The 27,464-nt window shown below is 27.8% G+C and overlaps 1 protein-coding gene across 2 annotated transcripts in view; it reads right to left on the minus strand.

Annotated features, from left to right (window-relative positions):
• LOC137827163 (TMV resistance protein N-like) overlaps positions 1–12,407 on the minus strand; it is a 77,186-nt gene extending 64,779 nt beyond the window's left edge. The window contains exons 1-5 of one of the 2 annotated variants that reach the window (XM_068633387.1): positions 11,721–12,407; positions 6,916–8,017; positions 6,553–6,825; positions 5,550–6,413; positions 3,526–5,429 (exon numbers count right to left, since the gene is read on the minus strand). In XM_068633387.1, the coding sequence (XP_068489488.1) occupies positions 3,783–5,429; positions 5,550–6,413; positions 6,553–6,825; positions 6,916–8,017; positions 11,721–12,193 (4,359 nt within the window). In that variant the 5' untranslated portion in view covers positions 12,194–12,407 and the 3' untranslated portion in view covers positions 3,526–3,782. Of the gene's footprint in view, positions 1–3,525; positions 5,430–5,549; positions 6,414–6,552; positions 6,826–6,915; positions 8,018–11,720 lie in introns of those variants that run through there. The other variant, XM_068633384.1, reaches the window with a different exon arrangement.
• Positions 12,408–27,464: the final 15,057 nt, after the last annotated feature.

The following is a 27,464-nucleotide window of genomic DNA, read 5'->3' on the forward strand; positions in this document are numbered from 1 at the left end:
TGTCATTTTTAAAAAAAAATATAAATTATTTAATTGCATTTTGAAATAATAATATAAAAATTAATTAATTTTTTAAGTTTTTAAAAATCTTAAATTATTGTATTTCCTACTTAAATAATGATTAAAATAAATAAAATTTATAAAATTTTCAAAATTCTAAATAAATATAAAACTTAAATTATTTAATGCTGTATTTATATAAAAATCCAAAATAAATTAAATTTTTAAATTATTCAAAATTGCTAAAAAAACTAAAAACCGTAAATATTTAATGTCATACTAAATAAAAATACAAAATAAATAAATTTTTTAAATTATTTAAAATATTAAATAAATACAAATCTAAAATATTTAGTGCCTACATAAATAAAATCTAAAATAAATAAATCAACAAAACATGAGCGAGATGGAAGAATTTTCGTATGTTAAATAACTTCAAAGAAGACGATAAGATTGTTTTTGAAGCAAATGTTAATATATCAAATAATGAAATTCGAGTTATTCACCTTTTAGGATAAATTCATTTTTTATGAAACTGTTTATTTTTAGTTAGTTTCTTCAAAATTTGTGTCAGTTTGTTGATAGTTAAACAATTTATTTATTTGTGTATATTATTTATGTTTAAGCATTGTTTATATTAATTTTAGTATGTTTAGTTTTTTATTTATTCGTATATGCTCATGTTTATTTCTTATATATTAATATTTACTTTGTAATTAATTAATTTATTTTTCTATTTACATTTGCATTCATATATTTAATTATAAAAAATATATTTTTATACAAAATAGTGAAAGAAAACGTGCCAAATAAATCAACAAAATTTGGAGTGGGATGGAAAAATTTATGTATGTTCAATGACTTCAAAGAAGACAATAAAATTATTTTTGAAGCAGAAGTTATCATACCAAATAATGAAATTCTAGTTATTCGCCTTTTAAGATGAATAATTTTTTTTACATAACTTTTTATTATTACTTATTTTTCTCAAAAACTTTGTGTTGTTGATACTTGAACAATTTATTTATTTACATGTATTATTTATGTTTATGCATTGTTTATATTAATTTTAGTATGTTTAGTTTTTTACTTATTCAGATATGCTGATGTTTATTTCTTATATATTAATCGTTGCTTTGTAATTTTTTTTTATTTAATTTTTTCTTTACATTTACACTTATATATGTATATGTATTTAATTACGTAAATTATATTCTTATACAAAATAGTGAAAGAAAATGTGTCAAATAAATGAACAAAACTTGCGGCGAGATGAATTTTTTTTTGTATGTTAAATAACTTCAAAGAAGGTGATAAGATTAGTTTTGAAACAGATGTTAACATACCAAATAATGAAATTCGAGTTATTCATCTTTTAGCATGATTTTTTTTACATAACTGTTTATTATTACTTATTTCTCTCAAAATTTGTGTCAGTTGTTGATACTTGAACAATTTATTTATTTAAGTTTATTATTTATCTTTATACATTGTTTAGATTAATTTTAGTATGTTTAGTTTTTTTGTTTATTCATACATGCTAATGTTTATTTTTTATACATTAATAGTTGTTTTGTAATTTATTTCTTATAAGAACAAAAGTGATTATATACGGATTTAATTCAATATGTAAATAGACATTACATACTAATTTTTTTCATATGTAAGCCAAAAATGATTATATACAAATTTAGTCAGTATGTAATTTTGGCGCCATGAAGCAAGAATAACTACATACGGATTGTATCCGTATATAAAGAATTACATACAAAAATATTTTTAATAATTGTAATAATAATAGTGATAATATTGATATTAATATTAATATTAATGATAAACAACTGGTTGATTTTTTGTTAATCAACTTCAACAATTTTGTTTGATTGCTTTATGGATGTCTGTATCTGAGATTCTGCATTGAAGTTCATTATACCTTCAAAGTTTGTGAAAATTTTTCATAAACAATTCATCTCCCCTCTGGTTTAAGACCATATATTCTAACAAAAACTTCCTCAACTTGATATGTAAAACCCACGGGATCTAGTCTAGAAAATGCTTCCCCTATAAAAGTAGGATTACAATATTTGTTTCTTGGGAGGATAACACTTAATCTCACCCAATCTATTCTCTCATTTAAGCTTTATCTCTTTTTTCTTTCTCACAAGTTTCTTTTCTTTTATATAGAGAATGAGAATAAGACTTCTTCATAAAGAGATAGTGGATAATTAATGCTTATCACATTTTCAAGAGAGAGTTACAAATTCAAGACTTTTGAAATGACCATCATTGAATATATTCAATAGATTAGTTACCAATATTTATTGGTCAGGATCTCCTACTAAATTAAGAAGCGATTCTCAACATAAGATTCAACAAACCATATAAATAAGAACAAAAAAAAAAAAAAGTCTATTAAATGTTTGAAAACATCATAATACCAATCACCTACTTAAATGTTTGAAAACCTTTTGTAGGTACAATCCTCGTAGAAACCCAAGACCAAATGCAAAAATAGAAAGTGGAAGGAAACATTACTATGATAAAGAGAAGTTATTATATCAGCCTTCTACAATAACAATGAACATAAATATTGTTTGAACATTAAAATTTTCTATTATTATTTTAAAAAATAAGATGGTAAAATATGAGTTTCATTCGAGTAAAATTAAAATAAACTAAAACTATTAAAAAAATATCTTACCAAATGTAAATAAAATGGTTTTATTTTAGAATGCTTTATAAAATACATTAAATCGATTTACTCAACTACGAAGATAAGAAAAACATCTCTTCTTCAAACAATGGTTTATTATGTGCTATTGGTTTGTTTTAGTAAGTCATAAACAATAGATTAAGTAACTTTTCAAAATTTTACTAAGGAAAACATCATAGGTGAAACAAGAGACTCTTCCTCATCAAGTTACACTTTCATTAAAAAAAACTAATAAACAAGTGTGTACCAAAAAAAAAAGTCTTATAATGGTACAACTTTAACTAATAAATAATAAAAAATTACTTTAATTGCCACTTTTATGCAAAGTGTTATCTCCTTGTAATGATTTATTCAATCTTGAATAAATTTTAGAATCTTAATATGAAGTCATGGGTTGATCACTGAGGGGCAATCCAATTAATATATTATAACAGTCCAATCCAAGAAATTAATGACGATACCCGCATAATCGTCATAAAGAAGAGAGTGCAAAATTAGTGGAGGTGGAGAGTTACGAAAATATAAGAAGGAATTAAGTTAGTAAATAGAACAATTACAAAGAAAGGCAAGAGAGAAGTTTTATAAGAAAGAAGAGAGGCCAAAGGGGAAAAAAAATTGGAAACTGTTTTCGAATACCATTGATTCTCTACCTAAGGATCATCTCTATCGGCTAATTAATAGAAACCATCATATCGACTATTTTGACCTGCAATGCATGCTCATTTTGCATTTTTTATTTTATTTATAATAAAGTGATTTGTTTACAATAGAAAATAACATTTTTTTTTAGATTTTTAAGGTTACACACATCATTACCAAAAAGAAAGAACATTTCCAAAAAAAAAAAAACAATTGACAGAGAGTACAATTTAAAGACATCATCTTACACCTGGTATAAGTTTTAAACAAATATTCTAGTGAATGTTTTCATTATTAGCTTACTCATCAAATCTTCAAACTCCTCTGGTTTTTTCAACCTTTCAACCACACAATTCAATAGCTTCTCTAATTTGAGAAGGAGGAAGTGTCACTGTAGTCCAATCCAATAGTGGAATCCTCTGCTTTGGTTCTAGGGTGATACAAAATTTGTATTTATCCCTTTCCTATTTGCCACAGTATTTAGTGTTTCCAACACGTCCAAATCAGGAAACCTCAGCTTTGCTTCCAAGAGTCCACCGTAAACTCCACTCAAGTATGTTCTATTTTCAGCTGAGGGTATTATCTCCATCCCTTTAGGTGTCCATTCAATTCCAGAACCCTTCGCCAAGGCAATGCTAATGGTGTCAGCAATATCTAGAGAAGGAAATCTATTTTGTGCCTCAAAAACTCCATCTTTCATTCCTTCATACCATAATTCTCGCGTTATTGCTTCCTCCTCCTCACTTTCCTTATGGCTAGAGGTTGGAGCTCCTCCATCCATCATTCCTTGATCAAATATCTCTCTCACCATTTCTTCCACCAGAGGAGGTGAATCCAAATGTGGAAAGCTCGGCTTTGCTTCAGTGGGTGATCCAAAAGTTTCTGTAATCCCTTTCCTTTTTGCCACAGTATTAATTGTTGGCCACATGTCCAAATCAGGAAACATCAGCTTTGCTTCTAAGAGTCCACTGTAAATTCCACTTATGTATGTCCTGGTTTCAATCGATGTTTGCACTTCATCTTCAGGTCTCCATCTAACCCTATAACCCTTCTCCAAAGCAGCTCTTCTGGTTTCAACAATATCAAGTGAAGGAAATCTAATATGTGCCTCAAGAAGTCCATCCTCCATTCCTTCAACAAACATCTCTCTCACTATTTCTTCCACCCGAGGATCGTAGCCTTCCTCCTCCTCACTTCCCGTATGGCCAGAGGTTGAAGCTTCTTCTACATTATGCAGTTTCACTGGATCCTTTAGTCTTATCAACGCTAGATCACCTAATATAGTAACTTTAGGCTTTCCATCATCATTTTTTAGCACATCTAGAATCTGCCTCAGAGTGGATTTTGGATCTTTTAAAGCTGACCCTACTGCTTTTAATGCATTCTCAGCATCCTGGGATATTCTCTGTAGTTCTCCCAATACAATTTGCATGGAATGGTTTTCAGCCATTCCTTCAAACCCCCCTCTTCCTTTGTTGTCCAGCCATTCATTCAACGTCCTCTTATATGATTCGTCCAAACCTAGACTCTCTATCATCATTTTATATTCCTCCATATCATCTTTTTTAGGAACTATTGCCTGTGGCATCTCGTCTGGATCCATGGGATCGGGAGAAGCGAATACGAGATCATCCATTTTGGTTTTGTCTTCTTCATACACAAAAGCTCCCCAACCACTTATCACGAAGGAGGAAGTGGCTTTATACGCAATCTGCACCAGATTCCACTCCTTCTTCATCAGAAGTCGGTCAAGGCCAAGCCACTCCTTGTCACTGAACAAAACTCGTAGATCAAAGATCAAGATGTGTTCTGCTTCAATTCTGAATTTGCGAGACCCTTTGCAAGGAACATATTGACCGTTGATAAGTAAACGCAGATCAACAACGCGACGACGAGCAAATTTTTCCCTTTCACTCTCATCTTGGAAGTGGAAGATCATGGCCAGAGCAATGTTAGGGAACTTCTTACGAACCCAGAAACGAGGATACCTTTGGACCCCCACATAGTTAAACCATTCTGGAATCTCAGTTGTAAATGGCATCACCAGTTCTATTCCACGTACCCCTTTCTTCTTCACCTATCAGATTATTATAACACTTTCAATTGTCACTTCTATATTTATTTTAGAAAATTTGTAAAATATTATTTTCATAAAATAAAGGTACAAGATTTAACTTAAGTAATAAACTCATGCTACCTGATTCCATAACATGTCTGATGTCTCTCTAGTTAACTTGAAACAAAATCTTGCGTCTACTTTCTGAACAGTTGACGACAACTCTGAAATTTCTTCAAGGTTTGAACAATGATGAACATAAAGAATTCTCAAGTTAGTGAATTCAGGAATTTTTTTAAGCTTCTCACATCCATTCAGTTCGAGACTTGTCAAGTCACCACATTCCTTGATGCATGAAGGGATAGAAACAAAATTGTTCTCTGAAGCAATCAATTCTTTCAAATTTGGAAAGTAGCAAAGAATAGCAAGAAGATCTTCATCAGACAAGTTATCATTTTCGACATTCAGTGATTGTAATTTTGGACGAACATCGGCTTTTGAAGGGTGCTGCACCAAACTTCTGAAGGATTCTTGAAGTTTGGAGCATGCTTCGATTTTGAGGGAAACAACATTTGGCAACTTGAATAAGCTGCTTGGTAGACATTTAAGTTCCCTGTTATTTGATATGTCTATACATTCAAGCCCAGTAAGTTTACCAATGGATTCTGGAAGCTCTTGAATAGCAGTATTTATCATATAAATCTTCAATGGCTTTGTCATTTCTAGCCTTATCTCCGGGAAGTGACCAAGGCTTTCACATAAATTAAGGTCAAAGACTTCTAAAGACGGCAGAAACATTTTAGACACGAATTTTTCGAGTTTTATGCATCCTGAAACACTTAAATGAGCAAGCCTTTTCAGCTCACCAACAGATTCATGTACTGCAGTTAGCTCTCTACAATGATCAAGTCTCAGTTCTCTTAGAATCTGAAGTTCAGACATATCAGGTATTGTTTTGATACTTTGGTTATATGAAAAGTCCATAATAGTCAAGCATGGAAATTTCTGCCAAATAGAAAGTACAAAAAATATATTATTTGGAGCATTTTGAGTTATTAACTTATTAATGACAATAAATATGGAAGTTTTTGTTCAATGAAAAATTGAAACATAAAAAATAGGAAAATATGATATAGAATTGTACCTTAAATGGCTCTTCCAATGTTAGACGACTTCTAGGCAAATTTAAAACAATGATGTTCTCTGGATTAAATTTTGGTGGGAAAGACTTTGAAGGACACTCTTCCCAGTCAAGAAGTCTTAAATAATTTGGTAAATGTTCAAGTTCAGATGAAAATGATGTGTTTCGAACAATGAGAATTCTGAGACATTCCATCTTCACCAACGCAGTACCACTCCATTCTACTTCTTCTCGTTGAGGGGGATCAAGCATAATCCCTTGAATCTTATCGCTTCCCTTTAACACAAGTACAAAGAAGCAACATCAACTGCCTATTATCAGTAATATAAATAAAAAACAAAATAGAATAAAAGAGTAGAGGATTACATAATCTTTGGTTAGTATTTCAATAGCATCTTCATAATACCATATTCTGCTACGTTTAGCAGGATTTATTGATTCCTTCTTAACAATCTCTCTACCCATATCTTGTATTAGATCATGCATCTTCAGACAGTCATACTCGATAGTTATGAGAGATTTATTAAGAAGTACTTTCATGTTGGTTGTTGGACAAAATTCTAGAAGTATCTTTTTCACATATTCCATTCTCTCCCCTTTAAAGAAGCAAGCTATGTCCAAGAAAATTTGTTTGGCATTATCATCCAATCTATCGTAGCTTATTTTAAGCACATCTTGAATCTCTGTATTTGGAGTCTTCTCATATTCTTTCATTGCCATTTCCCAATCTCCTAAACTTTCATGAAAAGCAGCTAAATCAGAGCCTATGACTTTTAAAGCCAGTGGAAGACCTTTGGCGTAATCTACAGCACGCACAGACACATCTTCAAAACCTGTTTTAGGATAACTTTGTTTGAAGGCATTCCAACAAAATAGCTCTAAAGAATGTTGGTCATCAAGTTCCTTCATTTCATACTTAAGTTTAACTTGGTGAGCAATTAGCACATTTTCTTCCCTTGTCGTTATAATGATCCTACTACCTGGACCAAACCAATTGCACTCTCCTGCCAACTTTTCTAACTGGTCTTTATCACCAACGTCATCAAGAACCAAAAGAACTTTCTTTTTCTGAAGCTTTTCTTTTATTTCACCCATTCCTTTAATTGTACTTCCCAATTTAGTTTCCAACTCCTCAAACATATCAGATAAAAGTGTCTTTTGTAGATCTTCCATGCCATTGATTCTGTTTGATTTTTCTCTAACATCGGAAAGAAAACTTGCAGCATCAAAGTTTTGCACAATTTTGTTATACAAAGCTTTGGCAAGTTCCGTTTTTCCAATTCCACCAAGTCCATATATGCCCAACATTCTTACAGTTTTATCTTCAGCCTTCTTGTCCAAAAGTGACTTAACTTCTTCTATGCAAGCCTCAAGTCCAACAGGGTTTTGACCACTATATAAAGGTTTAGGAGTTATATATTCATGGACCTTTCCAACAATTTCTTCAATACGATAGCTTTCATCATCCCTATAAGAGTAGAATGTATTAATTATTTGTTTGATATCATGATTTTTAATTTATTGTACTAAATGATAAGCATTGTGATTATTGTACTAGATAGTAAGCATTGATATTAAGAACCAGTAGCACAAAAGAATAATGATCACACATCATACAAAATTTACTGGAGATGAAAAAGTTAGAACAATTTTATTCTAAGAAAAATACCTAAATATAATATCAAATTAAAATAAAAATGGATTTTGTTTTCCACTTTGAAATTTTTATTAGTTTTTTATCTTTTAAATTATTTTTTATAATGTTCAAAATTATTATTTATGACTAACAAAATCAATTAACACCCTGGAAAAATCTAAAATTTAAATGCATAGTCGACCATTTAACATTTTTTATAAATTATTATAATTAAGATGTAGAATGTTATATATAACAAACTACATATGATAAAAACAATATTACATATCCCATTATAATTAAGATGTATAATATTATACATAACAAACTACACGTGATAAAAACAATATTACATACCATAAAGTATATTACTTGAAAAAAAATATTTTTTTGAAAAGTAAAGTCCTACATAACACCAACTTACTTTTGGTGTTTAACCTTTTATAAAAGGCTATAGTTATTTTTTAACTAAAATAATTTATTTTTGGATGAGAGAAAAAATGTTTTCTTTTAAAGTTTTCTTACCAATTGTATTTTTTTAATATATAAGAGAATAACGTGGTAGTTATTGAGAAAATATTGTTAGAATGTAAGGTGTTGAATAAACGTAATTGATGGTGGAAGTAAGAAACAAGCAATGGACAAAAAGACAATCTAGAATCTCTAAGCTAGGTGTGAAAGAACCCACTAAATGGAAGTGTAGAGGCTAGGTGATAGAAGGTTGGATGTAGTAGTAGTAAGGAGTTCATGGAAGAATAGTGGTGTTGGTGGATGTGGTATACTCACTACGAAAACAACATATTATCGACGGTCAAAATCCATAAATAATAAATAAGACCAAAAATTTGTCGATACCTATGAAAGAGCAACAAGCCAAATTTCACCAATAATATGCTTGTCGGTGAGTTTACCAAGAGAAAAAATTATTTAAGTAATTATTAATATTATCAATTATTATTTTTAAAATACTATTTATCATTAACAAATTATATTATTATTTTCAATTATTAGAACACATTACCATTCTGATTTTTATTATTCTTATTATTAATAATAATATAAATAATAATAATATATTAAAAAATATTAATACTGATAACACTATTATTAATATCAATACAAATAATATTATTATTAATATCAATACAAATAATAATATTATTAATACTAATACTAATAATATTAACAATAATAATATTATTATTATCATTAATATTATTATAATTAATTAATAATAATATTATTATTATTAATTTTATTAATATTAACATTAGTATTATTAGAACTAATATTATTATTCATCTTATTAATATTATAATTATTAATATAATATTAATAATAATATTATTTTAATTATTATTATTATTAATATATTTAATTTCTGTAGTCATTATTAATTTTATTAATATTAATATTATTAGTATTATATTTATTAATATAAATCTAATAAGAATAATAATAATAGTATTGGTAATAATTACAATAATCATAATAATTAATATTATAATATTATTAATAAAATTAATAATAATTACTAACTATGCGTTCAAATCCTAGTTTCAAGATAATAATATTGTAATACTTTTTTCATGTAATAATACATAATTATTATGTCAAATTGCAATGCCTAACATAAAATTTTCTATAATTTTTTTTAATAATAATACTAAGTTAATATTAATAAAATTAATAATAATTATAATAATATTAATGATGATAATAATAACATGGATAATAACAAGAATATTAATATTAATAATTATAATATTAGTAATATGAATAATAATTATAATAATATTATTAATATTAATAGTACTAATATTATTAATAAAATTAACAATAATTACAGTAATATTGATATTATTAGTAATAATAAATACAGTATTATTATTATTATTATCATTAAGAATAATAATAACCATAATAAAACAAAAAAATGATTTTGATTTAGTGGTTATCAGCTGAGTGAATCTGGACTAAACTGTGTCTTGTAGCAAAACAAATTTTTTATCAAACACAAATATGCCGGTAAATGCGTCAATAATGTCATATGTCGGTATAATTTGTTGGTAATAAAAAATATTGCCAAACATAAATTCATCGGTAATTCAATATTTTTTTTAATAGGTGATTTTAAGAAACAAGTTAAAAAGACGGAACTAGGATTTATAATTTTAAAACAAAGAGGTATGAAATCAAAACAAGTAAATCACTGTAACTCATATAGGTGATTTGGATAAAATGGGATTACTAAGTAATCTAAATGAGAAAGGAATGATGAAAGGGAAGAGGTTATTTAGTGAACTTATACGCGCTGGTAACATATAAGTCCTTGGAAAAATAAAAGTCTCGATCAAAATGGATTTAATTTGGAGACTCAAACTCTAGGTATTTTCATGTTGTTACGGATTGAAAAATAAATAGGAATGAGATTAAAAAGGTGTTGAAAACCTAGGGTAGTGGAGTGCAAACCCTATCATTGTTAAAAGCAAGGTAAAAGAGTTATTCTATGAGAGGCTAATGTAGATTACTAAATTCAATGTTAGGTTAAGGAAAATTCTCTTCTATTTCTATTGGTGATAATATAGTCTTTAACATGTGGGTTTACGAAACTAGAAATTAAGAAAACACTAGGCAATGTAAGACTGATTAAAGTCTGTGAGATAACTATAAATTTGGCTTTACAAAGAAATTATGGGAGGTTGTAAAAGTGGAAATCATACAATCTACCCACTCTTTTCAAATTAGTGGGAATATTATAAGGGATGCAAAGTCTCTTTCATAACACTTACACTCACTTATACCTAAGGTAGACAATTCAGGTAGTTTACATGAATTCAAAATTGGTCTCCTTAGTTAGGTGTAGGTAAATTGAACTTCCAATAATTCTACTTGTCGGAAATGAATGATAAGGGAAATAGGATGTAAATGTGTATGTGGGTAGAGATTATTTTGAATATATAGAATCATAGGAATAAAATTATTTTTAAGAATGACATCGTATATGCAAAAGAGATATTTCTTTTGGCACAGACAAAAGTATGAGCTTGGACAAGGAATAAATCTCTTAATCAACTTTTACATATTCTTATTGGTGTATATATGCCCAACAACTTGCATAAAAACCTATCTAAATAATATGGTATACTCACTCAAATGAATATATACGATTGCTAATTGTAAGTTATTTTCAGTTTGAGTCTTATGAATGAAGCAATAAAGATTGAGATTTCTTGAGTACCATACACATCAACGAATTAAAACCTTATGTATGCCATATGTAAAAAAAACTAGACATTAAAGAAGGAGTGACAATGATTAGTATAGGTTTATGGTAAATTCTTGTGGAGGGTAGTGAAGTGTTATTAAGAAAATCCTTAGATACTTTAAAGCAACATTATACATTGTATTATGAAGGATGAGAATTATATTTCAGAGAGTTATATTATATATGATTAATTATCCCATAAAATACATGATTTTTTCTAAATATGGGATGAAAAAGAAATAAGATTGAATGGTTTGTTATACATACCCGGTGGCAATATGCTTCCCTGGGAAGTCAACTGCTTGAGACAAGGCTGACCTCCAATCCTGAATTCTCTGTGATTCATGTGCCTTCATGTGTTTTCCGAAGCTATTTCTTTCGTGCCGTATATCTGAGGGATCTACATGGTAAAACACTGGGTAAACAAGCTGCTTCTTCTCCTTCATCTTGCTGCGTTCTATGATCTTAACAAGTTCATCCAGACACCGTGTGGAAGATGCATAGTTCTCAGAAAACACAACGATGAAAATCTTAGATTCTTCAATGGCCTTCGACAGATCAGGTGGAAGACTTTCCCCTGTCCTCATATTCTTATCATCATTGAAACTTTTTATTCCCTTCCCATCTAACTCTCTACGCAGATGCCCTATAAAATTGTTCCTTGTATCTTCTCCTCTAAAACTGATGAACACATCATAGGTGAAACCAAGACGCTCTTCTTCCTCACCATGTTCTCCCATGCTACAAACACACCAAAACTACACTATGGATTCTCAACTACTTTCATCAATTTAGTGTGTTCTGATTAAATACACTTTCTTACGCGGATACACGCTTTCCTGTCTCACTGAATTAAGCTTCTAAATTATAGGGGTTGACCAAGAATAAGACGATGGGGATATAATTATTACAACTACCAAACATAATGGCTCGATCTTGAAAATAAAGATGATGGGAACAGAAATAATTCACGTGGTGCATATTTAATGTGGTTTAAATTGTACAGAATTGGATTTCTGTGTATAAAAATATAGCGTTCAGATTCATGTGTATTCAATTTAATTTATAGTATTGTTTTTCTATACATTGAAAGTTAGGTAAAGGATAAAATATTCTAGAACGAATTTATTAAGTTTAAAAAAAACAATTTATTTATTTATGTTTATTATATATCTTTAGGCATTGTTTAGACTAATTTTAATATGTTTAGTTTTTTTTTTATTTATTCATATATATGCTGATGTTTATTTGTTACACATTAATAGTTGTTTTGTAATTTATTTAGTTATTTTTTATTTATATATATATATATATATATTTTATATATAAAATAGTGTAAAAAAACTCATCAAATAAATCAACAAATCTTGGAGTGGGATAGAAAACTTTTTCTATGTTAAATGACTTCGAAGAAGGCGATATGATAGTTTTTGAAACAGAGGTTAAAATACCAAACAATGAAATTCGAGTTATTCACCTTTTAGGATGAGTTTTTTTTTTTATATATAACTTTTTATTCTCACTTAATTTTCTCAAAATTTGTGTTAGTTTGTTGATACTTAAACAATTTATATATTTAAGTGTATTGTTTATGTTTATGCATTGTTTATATTAATTTTATTATGTTTAGTTATTTATTTATTCGTATATGCTCATGCTTATTTCTTATATATTAATATTTGCTTTCTAATTTTTTTTTTAATTTTCTTATTTACATTTACATATATATATATATATAATTATGTAAATTATTTTTTTTAATACAAAATAATGAAAGAATACGCGTCAAATGAATCAACAAAACTTGGAGCGGGATGAAAGAATTTTCTGTAAGTTAAATGACTCAAAGAAGACGATAAGATTGTTTTTGAAGCAGATATTAACCTACCAAATAATGAAATTTGAGTTATTAGTCTTTTAGGATGAATTTTTTTTTTACATAATTGTTTATTTTTACTAACTTTCCTCAAAATTTGTCTCAATTTTTTGGTACTTGAACAACTTATTTATTTACGTGTATTGTTTATGTTTATGTATTGTTTATATTAATTTTATTATGTTTAGTTGTTTATTTATTTGTATATGCTTATGTTTATTTCTGACATATTAATATTTTCTTTCTAATTTTTTTGCATTTTCTTAATTACATTTATATATATAATTATATAAATTATATTTTTATATAGAATAGTGAAAAAAACGCGTCAAATTAATCAACAAAATTTGGAGTGGGATTGAAGAATTTGGATAAGATTAAAGGATTTCAAAGAATAAAATAAGATTGTTTAACCTACCAAATAATGAAATTTGAGTTATTAGTATTTTAGGATGATTTTTATTTTTTACATTATTGTTTATTGTTACTGAATTTCCTCAAAATTCGTGTAAGTTTGTTGATACTTAAAAAAATTATTTATTTCTGTGTATGGTTTATGTTTATGTATTGTTTATATTAATTTTATTATGTTTAGTTGTTTATTTATCTGTATATGCTCATGTTTATTTCTTATATATTAATATTTGCTTTCTAATTATTATTTTTATTTTCTTATTTACATTTATATATATAATTATATAAATTATATTTTTATACAGAATAGTGAAAGAAAATACATCAAATAAATCAACAAAATGAAAAAATTTATGTAAATTAAACGACTTCAAAAAAGACGATAAGATTGCTTTTGGAGTAGAAGTACCTACCAAATAATGAAATTCGAGTTATTAGCCTTTTAGAAACACTACAAAAGATATTTATTCATTACACACTGATTATTACATACGGATTTAGATCCGTATATAATTATGGATTTATATACGGATATTACATACGGATAAAAATCAGTCACTAAATTGTTTATACATACTGATTTTTCTGTATGTAAAAGTAAATAAATTTTATAAAATATATCCGTATAAAAAATATGTATGTAACAAAGAACATCTGTTGCATACAGATATTTTAAATTTATTTATTAAAAAAATAAGTTTTAGAAGTTTTGTCATTTTTTCACTAAAACCCCAACGTTTGCCCCCAAAACCCGTGTGCCCTAATTCTATCTTCAGAAGTGGAGTGTGTGAAGCTCAATCTTGAAGCAAAGGTGAAGCTCCGTCCGACCTTCTGAAAAATACAAAGGTGAGTTTGTTCTTTATCCTAATATCTGTTTGCATGATGTATTTTGTGCCAACGAATGGTATGAAAAAGGAAGGCAATGGTGGACACATGAATGACACTGTTTGGAAACCATGAGTGCTGGCCTCCTTATCTCTTTCCTTTTCGCAACCTTACTCACTCTCTCATCCCCTTTTCTATGTCACTGCCTCTCCTTATATTGATGAAGAGTGAGAAGAAAAAAAAGAGTAGGTGAAGGTAGGTGGTGGGAAGTTGGGAGAGAAATGAGGGAGTAGTGGAGATTTTGGAAAGAGTGGGAGCAGGTGTAAGAGAGGCAGCAGGTGCAGAGTAAGTGGCGTGGAGAGTGTGGGTCAAATGTTAGTAATATTTGACTGTCCCCAAACCCACATTATGGGAGCTTCATGTACCAAACCACCCACACTTTGGAACTTTTGCTCCGTAAGACCATAAAGGACCATCTAAGTGGAGAAAAACTTGATCTCCTTTTAGTGGGATTCTTTACTTACAATTGATTAATTCTACATTGAACTCATCATCAACACTTAGATTTTTACTTTTTCAATTACTTGTTCCTATAATATTATTAATTCTAATCTATGACATTGCTTTCACAGAATAGAGTTTCATCTAATTTCTTTGAAGGTTGTGTTTGTCCTATCCCATGTTTATGCCTATAATATTGCATGTATTGTTACTTACTTTTTACACATATAGACTTTGAGGAGCCATGTTAAATTTTCCATTCTGTTAAAATACCCGTGTTTTTTTGTTGCTCATTTGCTTTTATCAAACAAAACCAATCCTTGGTCATTCATTATATGGAGGACATATAAGTTTTTGTTTTTTGTCTTTGGTCTTGATAGATGCTTTGTTTGATTGTTAATTTATGCTAAGGAAAATGAGAAAACAATGGACATTGAATAGTAATTGGAGGAGTTGGTGTTAATGCATGATGCAGCTTTTGCAGAGAATCTAAGGTCCATCTGTGTGGGTGGATAAGTGGGAATTAGCACGCAGAGAACCTAACTAGTGTTCATGGACATCACTTTTAAACAAAGCACCCACATGCCTCTTCTGTGAGACTACCACGTTTCCATATTGCAAGTCATGTCCTTATTTGGAAAGCTAATCCAAATACGTGTAATCTCCTCGAATATGAAAGGGCATAGACCATATTCTCTTTAAGCTAAATACCTTTTTCCTTCCACAAGGGCCTAGGGCAGTTTCTTTGAAGCACCTTTTAGAGATAACTCTATTTAATATATACAACATCATTGGTAGAAGAAGTACTTATAATTAGTGAATCTATAACTGCAAAAAGATAATAATGTGGATTAAACCCCTTGGATTACCTAATCTTGCCACTATATGTGGATGAAGCACTCATTCACTTTTCTAAGAGTAAATTTAATTCAATGGAAAATAGAACAATTATCACAAAACACATATTATCACAAACACACATGAAATTACTTATTATCATTATACTACATAAAGTTCAAAATAACTTCAATTCTAAACTACTCACCAAGATTTTTACAAAAACGAATGTGTTACAAACACAATACACACTACAAGAAAACAGCCAAATAGCTTCCAAATTTCTGTGTGGGCCATTTTCGGACGCTACTATCGTCGGCCAAAATGAGGAGAAACCCACGCAAAAATGGCAATGGATGCAAAACGGACGCACTTATGGATTTAATGTTTTTTTTTAAAACAATCTAGTTTGCGTCGGCCCAGGCCCACGCATATGCGTCAGCATGCGTCCCACGCATATGCGTCGGCCACGGCCCACGCATATGCGTCCGTCACAACCCACGCAAAGCCCACGCATGTTTATATTTTAGGATTTTAAAATTATTTAATGTATAACAAATATTTTAATATTTAATTCTTTATTTTATTTATTTTAAAATTATTTCTTTAATATTATAATAAATTATTTAATTTATCAAATTTTAATATAAATTAGTTAAATTAAAATTATTAAATTAATTAAGCGTTTGATTTAAAATTAATTTAGTAAAAGAAAAGATCTATTTAAATTATTTAAATGTTATATAAAATATTTTATTATTTTAAAAATTATTTATTTTAAACTTATTTTATTTATATATTGTCATAAATATATATTTTTTAAATTATGATATAAATTAGTTAAATTAAATTTATTAAATTGAGGAAGTGTTTAATTTTGAAATTATTTAAATGAAGTTATCTTAAAAAGTTTATAAAGATTTGAAAACATGTAGAAAAATAATAATTAATTAAAAAATAGTAAAAGAAAAGTAAAAAAAAATGCGTATTTAAATTTTGTAAATATTATATAAAATATACATAAATTTAAGAATATAAATTCAAGATGAAGTAATTAATTAGTGCAAATGGTAATGGATGTATTTAAAAATAGAGAATAAATTTTATCTAAAAATGTTTTATTTGGTTTAAGAAAAAAAAGTTGGATAAAACTTTTAATTAGTAATATAACTTAAATAAATTTAAATGTTATATGTGTGCAATGGCTAAATGAACTAGGATTTTTTGTTTTGATATCCATTATAATTTTAAAGATGTTATTTCTCATAAATGAAGCATAAAATCATCTTAAAGAATTAGCGAAAATGTATATGATACAAACATATTAAGACTAAGTGCGTGAGTAAGTAACTTATTCTTAATTCTTAAATTAATACAATATCCAAAGTGTTTCAAAGTTGACTATATGCTCTATAAATGTCATTGTTATAGTTACTAAGTATGATCTCTAAAAGAAATTAATGTTTTCCAACTGAAGCACAAAATAATGTAGTAAGTTGTAAGTAACGAGATGACACATATGCAATATTCTTTATAAGTGTGTTAATATAGTTTCCCAATGTTCGCCTGATAGCGAGAGTCGAGGGAGAAGCACGAAGACGAGAAGTACCCCAGTCAAGCACCCAACAACCTGCCCGACTGAGGGAAGAAGACGAAAACTTCAATAGTTCTCTAGGTCCCATCTCCCCAGCAGAAACAAATTAATAACCCTAGTCCATTGTCAAGGTAAGAGTTAAACTAAGAAGTGCATTATAAAGGCTGAAAGAGAGTATCATAAGCAATTTGAGAAATATGAGTCATTTCGTGATAGTTATAGAATTAACTTAGAATCATGGAATATAGTTGATTATTAGATTTTGGATTATAAGTTAGAAAGGATTATAAGTTAGATTTAACCACTAAACCAAGCAAATTCTTTAGTATTATTATAATTTTAATTATACTTATTATTATTAACAATATTAATAATATTAACAATATTATTAATATTAACAATATTAATAATATTAATTTTAATAATATGAATATTATTAATATTAATACTAATAATATTAATAATATGTATAATAATATTAATAATATTTATAATTATATTAATAATATTTATAATTATATTAATAATATTTATAATTATATTAATAATATTTATATTATTTATTTTTTATATTATATATTTATAATTATATTAATAATATTTATAATTATATTAATAATATTTATAATTATATTAATAATATTTATAATTATATAATAATATTTATAATTATATTAATAATATTTATAATTATATTAATAATATTTATAATTATATTAATAATATTTATAATTATATTAATAATATTTATAATTATATTAATAATATTTATAATTATATTAATAATATTTATAATTATATTAATAATATTTATAATTATATTAATAATATTTATAATTATATTAATAATATTTATAATTATATTAATAATATTTATAATTATATTAATAATATTTATAATTATATTAATAATATTTATAATTATATTAATAATATTTATAATTATATTAATAATATTTATAATTATATTAATAATATTTATAATTATATTAATAATATTTATAATTATATTAATAATATTTATAATTATATTAATAATAATATGACCAAAGAATTTGTCTGGTCTAGTGGTTAATGCTTCCCTAGTTACTGGAAGGACTTGAGTTTCGTGGCGTCAGAACCCAGATTCTGCATGTTGTGTCCGTTTTTTGCTTCCACGCTAAGTATATTTTTTTTTATCTTTCTTTAGGTTGATTGACTTGGTTCATAAGAATTAACAACAGATCGATTCTCAAAATTGAAGGTGAATGGAATTTAATCTTCATTTTGGCATATTTTTAGTATTATAGTAATTTGTAGCTAACTTGTTCACCCTGTTATTAACATGGACACTTCAAATTTGTCTGTTGCATTGATTTATAATACTAGAACTTTGCTAGTTTGTATAATTGTAAATGGTATGAAAAGAAAACATGATAGGTACTGAATCGTGAGACTACATAATACTGGTGTGAGACTGTAAAATACTGTGTATTTATACTGTTGTAATTTTGACTGGTGTATACTGCTGTGTATTGAAGTTTCTTGACTCTTTTGAGAATATAAAAAAGGCTCTCAAAGTTTATTGTGGAGTTTTGCATCTGATCCATGATAACAATTGCTCCCTCTATCGAATCCCTTTATTTTCATGAAAAAAAAAATAAAATAAAAAAAATGAAAGTCTGTAAATTTTGCATTAGGTTTTCAACCTATGCTATATATGGACCTCTTTATTGCATTATGGTGTGTGTATGTTTAACTAAATAAAAGAATAAAATAAATCTTTACAAGGAACTGCATATTAAATGTTGTTGGCATGAACTTCTTTAGGTTTTTTGCTTTAAAGAAACTACAATAATAAAGCCAAGTATAATTTTTTTTAATCTTCCTAGGTTGATTGACTTGGTTCATCAGTTGTTGGATGATCAGTTCTTCATTTTGACATATTTTTAGTATAGTAGTTAATTTGTTTACCACCCCGGTTGTTAATATGGTCACTTTTAATTTTATCTGTAATACATTATTTCTTTACTAGTTTGTATAATTGTAAATAGTATAATTAAAGTTTTGCATTATGGTGTGTAAGGTTATCTAAATAAAGGAATAAAATAAATTTAAAATCTGACCACAGTTACATACGGATATATCTGTATGTAAATCTGAACACAGTTACATATATTTGTATGTAAATCTGAACACAGTTACATACAAATATATCTGTATGTAAGTCTGATCACAGTTACATACGGATTTATCCGTATATAACAATTACCTACGATAATTTTATATACGAATTTTTGTCCGTATGTAACTATGTTTTATATACAAATTTATTGAGTTACATACGGATTTGAGTTGTATGTAATACCAACTTTTCTTGTAGTGGAAGAATCTCTTCTTTTACACAGTTGTTTATTGTTACTGACTTTCCTTAAAATTTAAGACAGTTTGTTGATACTTGAACAATTTATTTATTTACAGGTATTGTTTATGTTTATGCGTTGTTTATATTAATTTTATTATGTTTAGTTGTCTATTTAATCAAATATGCTCATCTTTATATCTTATATATTAATATTTGTTTTCTAATTTTTTTATTTTCTTATTTACATTTACATTTATATATATATATATAATTATATAAATTATATTTTTATACAGAAAAGTGAAAGAAAACAAGCCAAATAAATTAACAAAACTTGGAATGGAATTGAAGATTTTTTGTATGTTAGATTACTTCAAAGAAGACGATATGATTGTTTTTGAAGCAGAGACTAACATACCAAATAATGAAATTCGAGTTATTTTGCTTTAGGATGAGCCATTTTTTTACACAATTGTTTATTGTTACTTACTTTTCTCAAAATTTGTGTCAGATTGTTGATACTTGAACAATTTATTTATTTATGTATATTATTTGTGTTTATGCATTGTTTATATTAACTTTAGTATGTTTAGTTTTTTTATTTATTGGCATTTGCTGATGTTTATTTCTTATATATTAATATTTGTTGTATAATTTTTTTTTCTCATTTACATTTACATTTATATATATAATTATATAAATTGTATTTTTATACAAAATAGTAAATCAAAACGTGTCAAATTAATCAACAAAACATGATGCGCGATGAAAGAATTTGTGTAGGTTAAATGATTTCAAAGAAGACAATAAGATTATTTTTGAAACAAAGGTTAACATACTTATAATGAAATTCGAGTTATTCGACTTTTAGGATGAGTCCTTTTTTACACATATGTTTATTATTACTTACTTTCCTAAAAATTTGTGAGTTTGTTGATACTTGAAGAAGTTATCTATTTACCTATATTATTTATCTTAATGCATTGTTTATATTAATTTTAATATGTTTATTTTTATATGCTAATGTTTATTTCTTATATATTAATATTTGATTTTTAATTTTTTATTTAGTTTCTTATTTACATTTAAATTTATATATATATATATATATTTAATTATATAAATTATATTTTTATTCTAAACAATGAAGAAAACGCACCAAAAAAATCAACAAAACTTAGAATGGGATGTAAGAATTTATGTATGTTAAATGACTTTAAAGAAGACAATATAATTATTTTTTAAGCAAATGTTAACATACCAAATAATAAAATTTGATTTATTCGTCTTTTAGGATACATCATTTTTTACACAACTCTTTACTATTACTTACTTTTCTCAAAATTTGTGTCAGATTAATACTTGAATAATTTTAGTTACGTGCATGATTATTTTTAATGTATTATTTATATTAATTTTTATGATATTTAGTTTATTTATTTATTAGAATATGTTTATGTTGGTTTCTTATATATTAATATTTGGTTTTTAATTTTTTTATTTTGCGTCTCTTTATGTGTTTTAAATTATTAATTATTGTAAAATTTATTTTACTTTATTTTTTAATATATTGATCTTATCTATTATTAGTTTATTAGTTTATGTAATTGTTAATTAATGTAATTTTGACTTATAAATTATGATAGAACTCATATTAAGTTTCAGAATGTCAAAATTAATATTTTACGTTTTAGAAAATCAAATTTAATTTAATGTAATATATGAATTAATTTTTCTAAATTTATTTAATATTATAATATTATTATTTAAATATGAAAGTTTAGAAAAAATAACCGTTTGTTGCACGGTCAAAGTTCTAGTAGAAATACAAATAGAGGGGCACGTGACGTCTCCTTTTGATTACAGCTAAATCCAGAAATCTTTGAAGGGTCCCGGAAAATGATTCTTTCATACTTCACCAGATTCTTAACTGCTTTTCTAACGCACTCCATATGCCATAAAGTGACACAATAATGTAATCACCTTCCTTATTATCATTTCATTTAATACAGTTTCTTACGCTGATACAAGATGGGGATATAGTTATTACAACTACCAAACATGATGGCCCGATCTAGAAAATAAAGATGATGGGAACATAAATATTTCACGTGGTGCATATTTAATGTGGTTTATATTGTACGGATTTGGATTACTCTGCATAAAAATATAGCATTCTTATTCATGTGTATTGAATTCGATTACAGTCTCTAAAATTTTAAAATCACCGACTCTCAATTAAATAACTAAGTTTATTTTATCTATTATATTTAAGATAACAGCTTTGACATTTTTAAATCTAAAACATTTAATTAACTCAAGAATATGTAAATTTTTAATTAGTATATTTTTTTATGTATTTTTTTATATATATTAAAATCTATACTATATTACTAGAACTAACTGAAATGAAATGGCGAAGAGACTCAACAGTAAAAAAAACTTGAAGATGGTAAATTGTTCAACTTAAAGCCAAATTTTCCGAAATGGCTGAAAATAGAGACGATACCCTTGGTAATTTTTTACCATGATGGAGTTATTTTTTCTTTTTTTACTAAAATGGGGTCCGTTTTAAAAAAATTACAAATTTAGGCAAGTCGTGCCAATTTGGTACGACTTCATATGCAGAAGTCGTCCCAATTAGGTACGACTTTTGTCATGTCATACTAAAGTCGTGCCACTTGGCACGACTTCTGCCCTGTCATACTAAAGTTGTGTCAACTTGGTACGACTTCTGCCTTGTCATACTGAAGTCGTGCCCTATCACTTCATTCTCCACACCATCAAATTCCTTACACGTATAACTTTTTACCTTCTCCTTCAGGTACTTTTTCCACTCCACCAAATATATTTGGAACTTTGGCATTCACCCCTCTTTCTGCATATAATCCAACATCATTCATGCACTATCGACCCACAATGCCCTCACCAACATCTCATAATGAAGGCAATAACAACGATGATGAACATGTCGTTGATGATCCTCTTCCACGAAGACCTCGACAACAAATACGAAGACCACATTGTGTCACGTCTTCCCATAAATAATTTACTTCTAGTTCAACTTTATAGTTTTATTTTATATCTTGTAATGAATCTTACTAATTTGTTTAGTTCTAATTAATCTCTTCTCATCATTACGTGTTCTGTAAAATCATTATTTCTCAAGCTATTTATTTTGCAAATTCACAACAATAATTCTCTATTTATTTTCCAAATACAATAAATTTTCATTTATGTATTTATTTCCAAATTTAATAACAATTTTCTTCATTTTTTAATTAATCAAATAATCAAGTTATTGTATTACATTACCGTCAAACATGATTCATACACGATTATCCCATTTTTTGTTCCTTAAAACTAACACTCTTAGAAAATTATGTATCAAATTAATTTTTAACATTACATAACTTACTACCCAATATATAAATAATAAAATTAAAAAAAATTATGACGTGGCAGAAGTCGTGCCAAGTTGGCACGACTTCAGTATAACATGGTTGAAGTCGTGCCAAGTTGACACGACTTTAGTATGACATGGCAGAAGTCGTGCCTAATTAGGACGACTTCTGCATATGAAATCGTACCGAATTGACACAATTTGCCTAAATTTGTAATTTTTTTTAAACGGACCCCATTTTGGTAAAAACAAAAAAAAAAATAACCCCATCATGGTCAAAAAACCTCAAAGGATAACGTCAAGTTAAATATGTAATATGTATGTATGTCCTAACATATCCAACTCTCTTTTTATTCGACCATTTTTATGTTATGTAATACATTTATTGTATGTTGTATCTCACCAATCCTTCTGAAAATTCTATTGTGGTGTAAGATTCGGTTTTCGTGCCTCTGACATTGCCATGCTTACTAAGTTATCCTTCATAATTTGTCACAATATTGCTACTTATCAAAGGAAAAGTTATTTGAGCAAAATACTTACTACTACATGTCCTGTCTTTGAACTACTTTGAATTTTTCATAAACAACAACCTAACCAAACACGATGCTTTATATCCTATGTACTATTTATTTTTCTCATTTTTAAATATATCCCCTCTCTCACATGCATGAACTGACAGGTATGTCAGGTGTATTTTGAGGAGAACAATTCATCAGTATCTTTGATTGGAAGTCCGTTTAACAAATGGGATGACGCTTCGGAGGAAGAATCGAAAGCCCAAATAGAAGATAGTGTTGGTGAAGGTTTTTCAGACTCCGATTACTCAGAACATGGTGGTAGGCAAGAAGAGAGAAGAGGAGAGGAGATCGTTCAATTTCCGACGGAAAAGAAGAGTTTCCAAAAGACGACGCATGTAATAGTGGGGGAATTAATTCTGTTGGGAAGAGCCAAAATGTCACGTTGGAAATGAGGAAAGAGAAAATTTTTGTATGGAAAACGTGTAAACCTAATAATTTTATTACAAAATAGAACATAGATAAATAAAAGAGAACAAAAGATGAACAAAAGAGTAAAAGGAAGGTAAAAAATATGAGAATGAATATCTTTCTTTTCTTGTTATTGAAATCAAAACAAATGGTCTGAATATATACAAGTAGTACACTCATTCTAGGTTTAACTAAAGATGAAAAGAATCAATAATTAAATACTAGAATCATAACAAACAAAGACAAAATAAAGGTTATTCACCTCTATAAAGAGAAACAACTGATAATTAGAAAAGATACCCAATTAATATTAAGATTCTTCTATAACTCTGGTATCCGTATCCTTTAATACCCCGTCACAAGCTGGGGAGCAAATATTGATGAGACCCAGCTTGGAACAAATATTCTTAAAAGATTGAGGACTTAAAGCTTTGGTATAAATATCAGCCAGTTGCTCTGTGGTGGAAATGAGAAGCAAATGAATGAGACCCTTCTTTAATTTTTCCCGGACCACGTGACAATCTATTTCTATATGTTTTCTACGCTCGTGAAACACTGGATTTGCTGCAATGTATCTTGCTGAGTCATTGTCACAGTATAAAAGAGATGGTTGCTCAAAAGGAACTTTGAAATCTTGAAAAAGATAAGTTAGCCATTGAATTTCACATGTAACAGTGGTCATTGCCTTGTATTCAGCTTCACAAGAACTCTTTGATATTGTTCCTTGCTTCTTTGATTTCCAAGATATGAGAGAATTCCCAAGATACACACTAAAACCAGTCACTGATTGTCTTGAATCACTACAGGTGCCCCAATCACTATCACAAAAGGCTTTCAGATGAACAGAGGTAGTGGAAGAGAAAAATAGACCAAGACTTGGAGCCCTTTGATATATCTGAGAATTCTAATCGCTGCATTATAGTGAGCAATTGTAGGCTTAGCAAGAAACTAAAAAGTTGTTGTACAAAATTTTTTATGTCAGGTCGGGTATTAGTGAGATACATAAGTTTTCCAATCAATCTTCTGTAGGTTTGAATATATGTGAAAGGAACACTTCCAGTAGAAGAGAATTTCTCATGATTATCAATAGGAGTGGGTGTAGGTTTGCAGGCTAAAAGACCTGCATATGTTAATAATTCTAATGCATATTTCCTTTGATTTACCATTATTCCTGTCTTACCTTTTGCTACTTCTAGACCAAGAAAATATCTTAAATTCCCAAGATCTTTAATCTTGAATGTCTGATTCATGGCTTGTTTGATTCGAGCAATCTCTTCTTTATCATTTCCTGTCAATATTATATCATCCACATATACCAATAATGCTGTAAAAGATCCTTCAGAATAATTAATGAACAAGGAATGATCATTCATAGATTGAGTATATCCCATAGAAAGCAAAAATGATGACAGTTTGGCAAAACCATTATCTACTGACTTGCTTAAGGCCATGTAAAGCCTTTTTTAGTTTACAAACTTTTCCTGGTGGAATAAAAGTCATTCCAAGAGGAGCAACCATGTATACATTTTCTTTTTCAAATCTCCATGTAAAAAGACATTTTTATGTCTAATTGTTTCAATTCCCAATTATAAATAGAAGCTAAAGAAAGAAGCAACCTTATGGTGGTCATCTTTGCTACTGGAGAGAAAGTATCAAGGTAGTCAATGCCTTCTGTTTGTGTATATCCCTTTGCCACTAACCTTGCTTTATACCTTTCAATTGTCCCATCAGCCTTATATTTTATTTTGAATACTCATTTGCAACCTATGGCACCTTTATTCTTAGGCAGAAGAGCAGTCTCCCAAGTTTGATTTGACTATAAAGCAGATATCTCACATTGTATAACTTTTCTCCAACATTCATGTTTCACAGCTTCATAATAAGTGTTTGGCTCAACATGTGAAGAAAGAGACATAACAAAAGATTTATAAGGAGGTGATAAATTGCTATAAGACAAAACAGAATTAAAAGGATATTTAACTCTTGAAGATGCACTGGAAACATTAAGATTACAATGATAATCAATACTCAGGTGGTCTTTTTATTCTTGTGCTCATTCGGAAAGATGGATCTGATTTAGAACTTTGTTCTATATCATGATTTTCATTGAGGTTTTGATCTATGTGGGAACAATCTTCTTCTGAAACATCAATTTCTGACTCACAATTATTATCACTGCTATTTTCAACATTATCACAAGGTGTATTATCACAAGGTGCAAGAATGGCTTGTGATGACTGATATAAGACAGATTGATCTTCAGCAAACAAAATTTGATCATTAATGTCAGAACTGTTAGTTTCATTGCTAGTATCTTGAATCCTTTGGTATGGAAAAACATGTTCATAAAAGACAACATCCCTAGACACAAATTTCTCTTGATTGAATATTCAACAAAATATATCATTTTGTCCCCCTTTGAAAACCAATAAAAACACATTTTGATGCTCTTGGATCAAATTTTCTTCTATTTGTTGACAAAGTGCTAGCATAACATAAAGAACCAAACACCTTTAATCCATTAAAATTTGCATCAGTTTTGAAAAGCATTTCATGAGGAGAAGAATAGTTTAAAACAGGTGTGGAAAGCATGTTTATAATATGTGCAACATGTATCACAGAATATGACCAATAAATTTTGGGTAAATGAGATTGTATCATAAGAGCTCTTGCTACATCTAATAAATGATCATGTTTCCTTTCAACTATACTATTTTTGTTGTGGAGTATTGACACATGATGTTTGATGTATTATTCCTTTACTGACAAAAAAATTAGTCATGACAAACTCAGTTCCATTATCACTTCTTATTATTTTTATTGTTGTCTCAAACTGTGTTTGAACAAAAATAACAAAATGTTCCAAAACCTTAACAACTTCAGATTTTTGTTTCAAAAGAAAAATCCATGTGTACCTCGAATAGTCATCAACTATGGTCAAGAAATATTTATGACCATGAATTGATGGTATTGAGTATGGTCCCCAAATATCTACATGAATCAAATCAAAACATTTTTTTTTTATTTAGATGTACTAATAGGAAAAGAAAGTATTTTTTGCTTTGCAAAATGACAAACATCACAAACAAAAGATTTGTTATATTTAACATAAGGAAATTTATTCTTGATAACATTAATACATTTATTTGAAATATGACCTAATCGAAAATGCCAAAGGGTTTCTAGATCACTAGCACTAACATTAACAGTATTGATGATGTGTGTACA

The sequence above is a fragment of the Phaseolus vulgaris genome, chromosome 8 (genome assembly GCF_000499845.2).
Source record: "Phaseolus vulgaris cultivar G19833 chromosome 8, P. vulgaris v2.0, whole genome shotgun sequence".
Taxonomy (NCBI): Eukaryota; Viridiplantae; Streptophyta; class Magnoliopsida; order Fabales; family Fabaceae; genus Phaseolus; species Phaseolus vulgaris.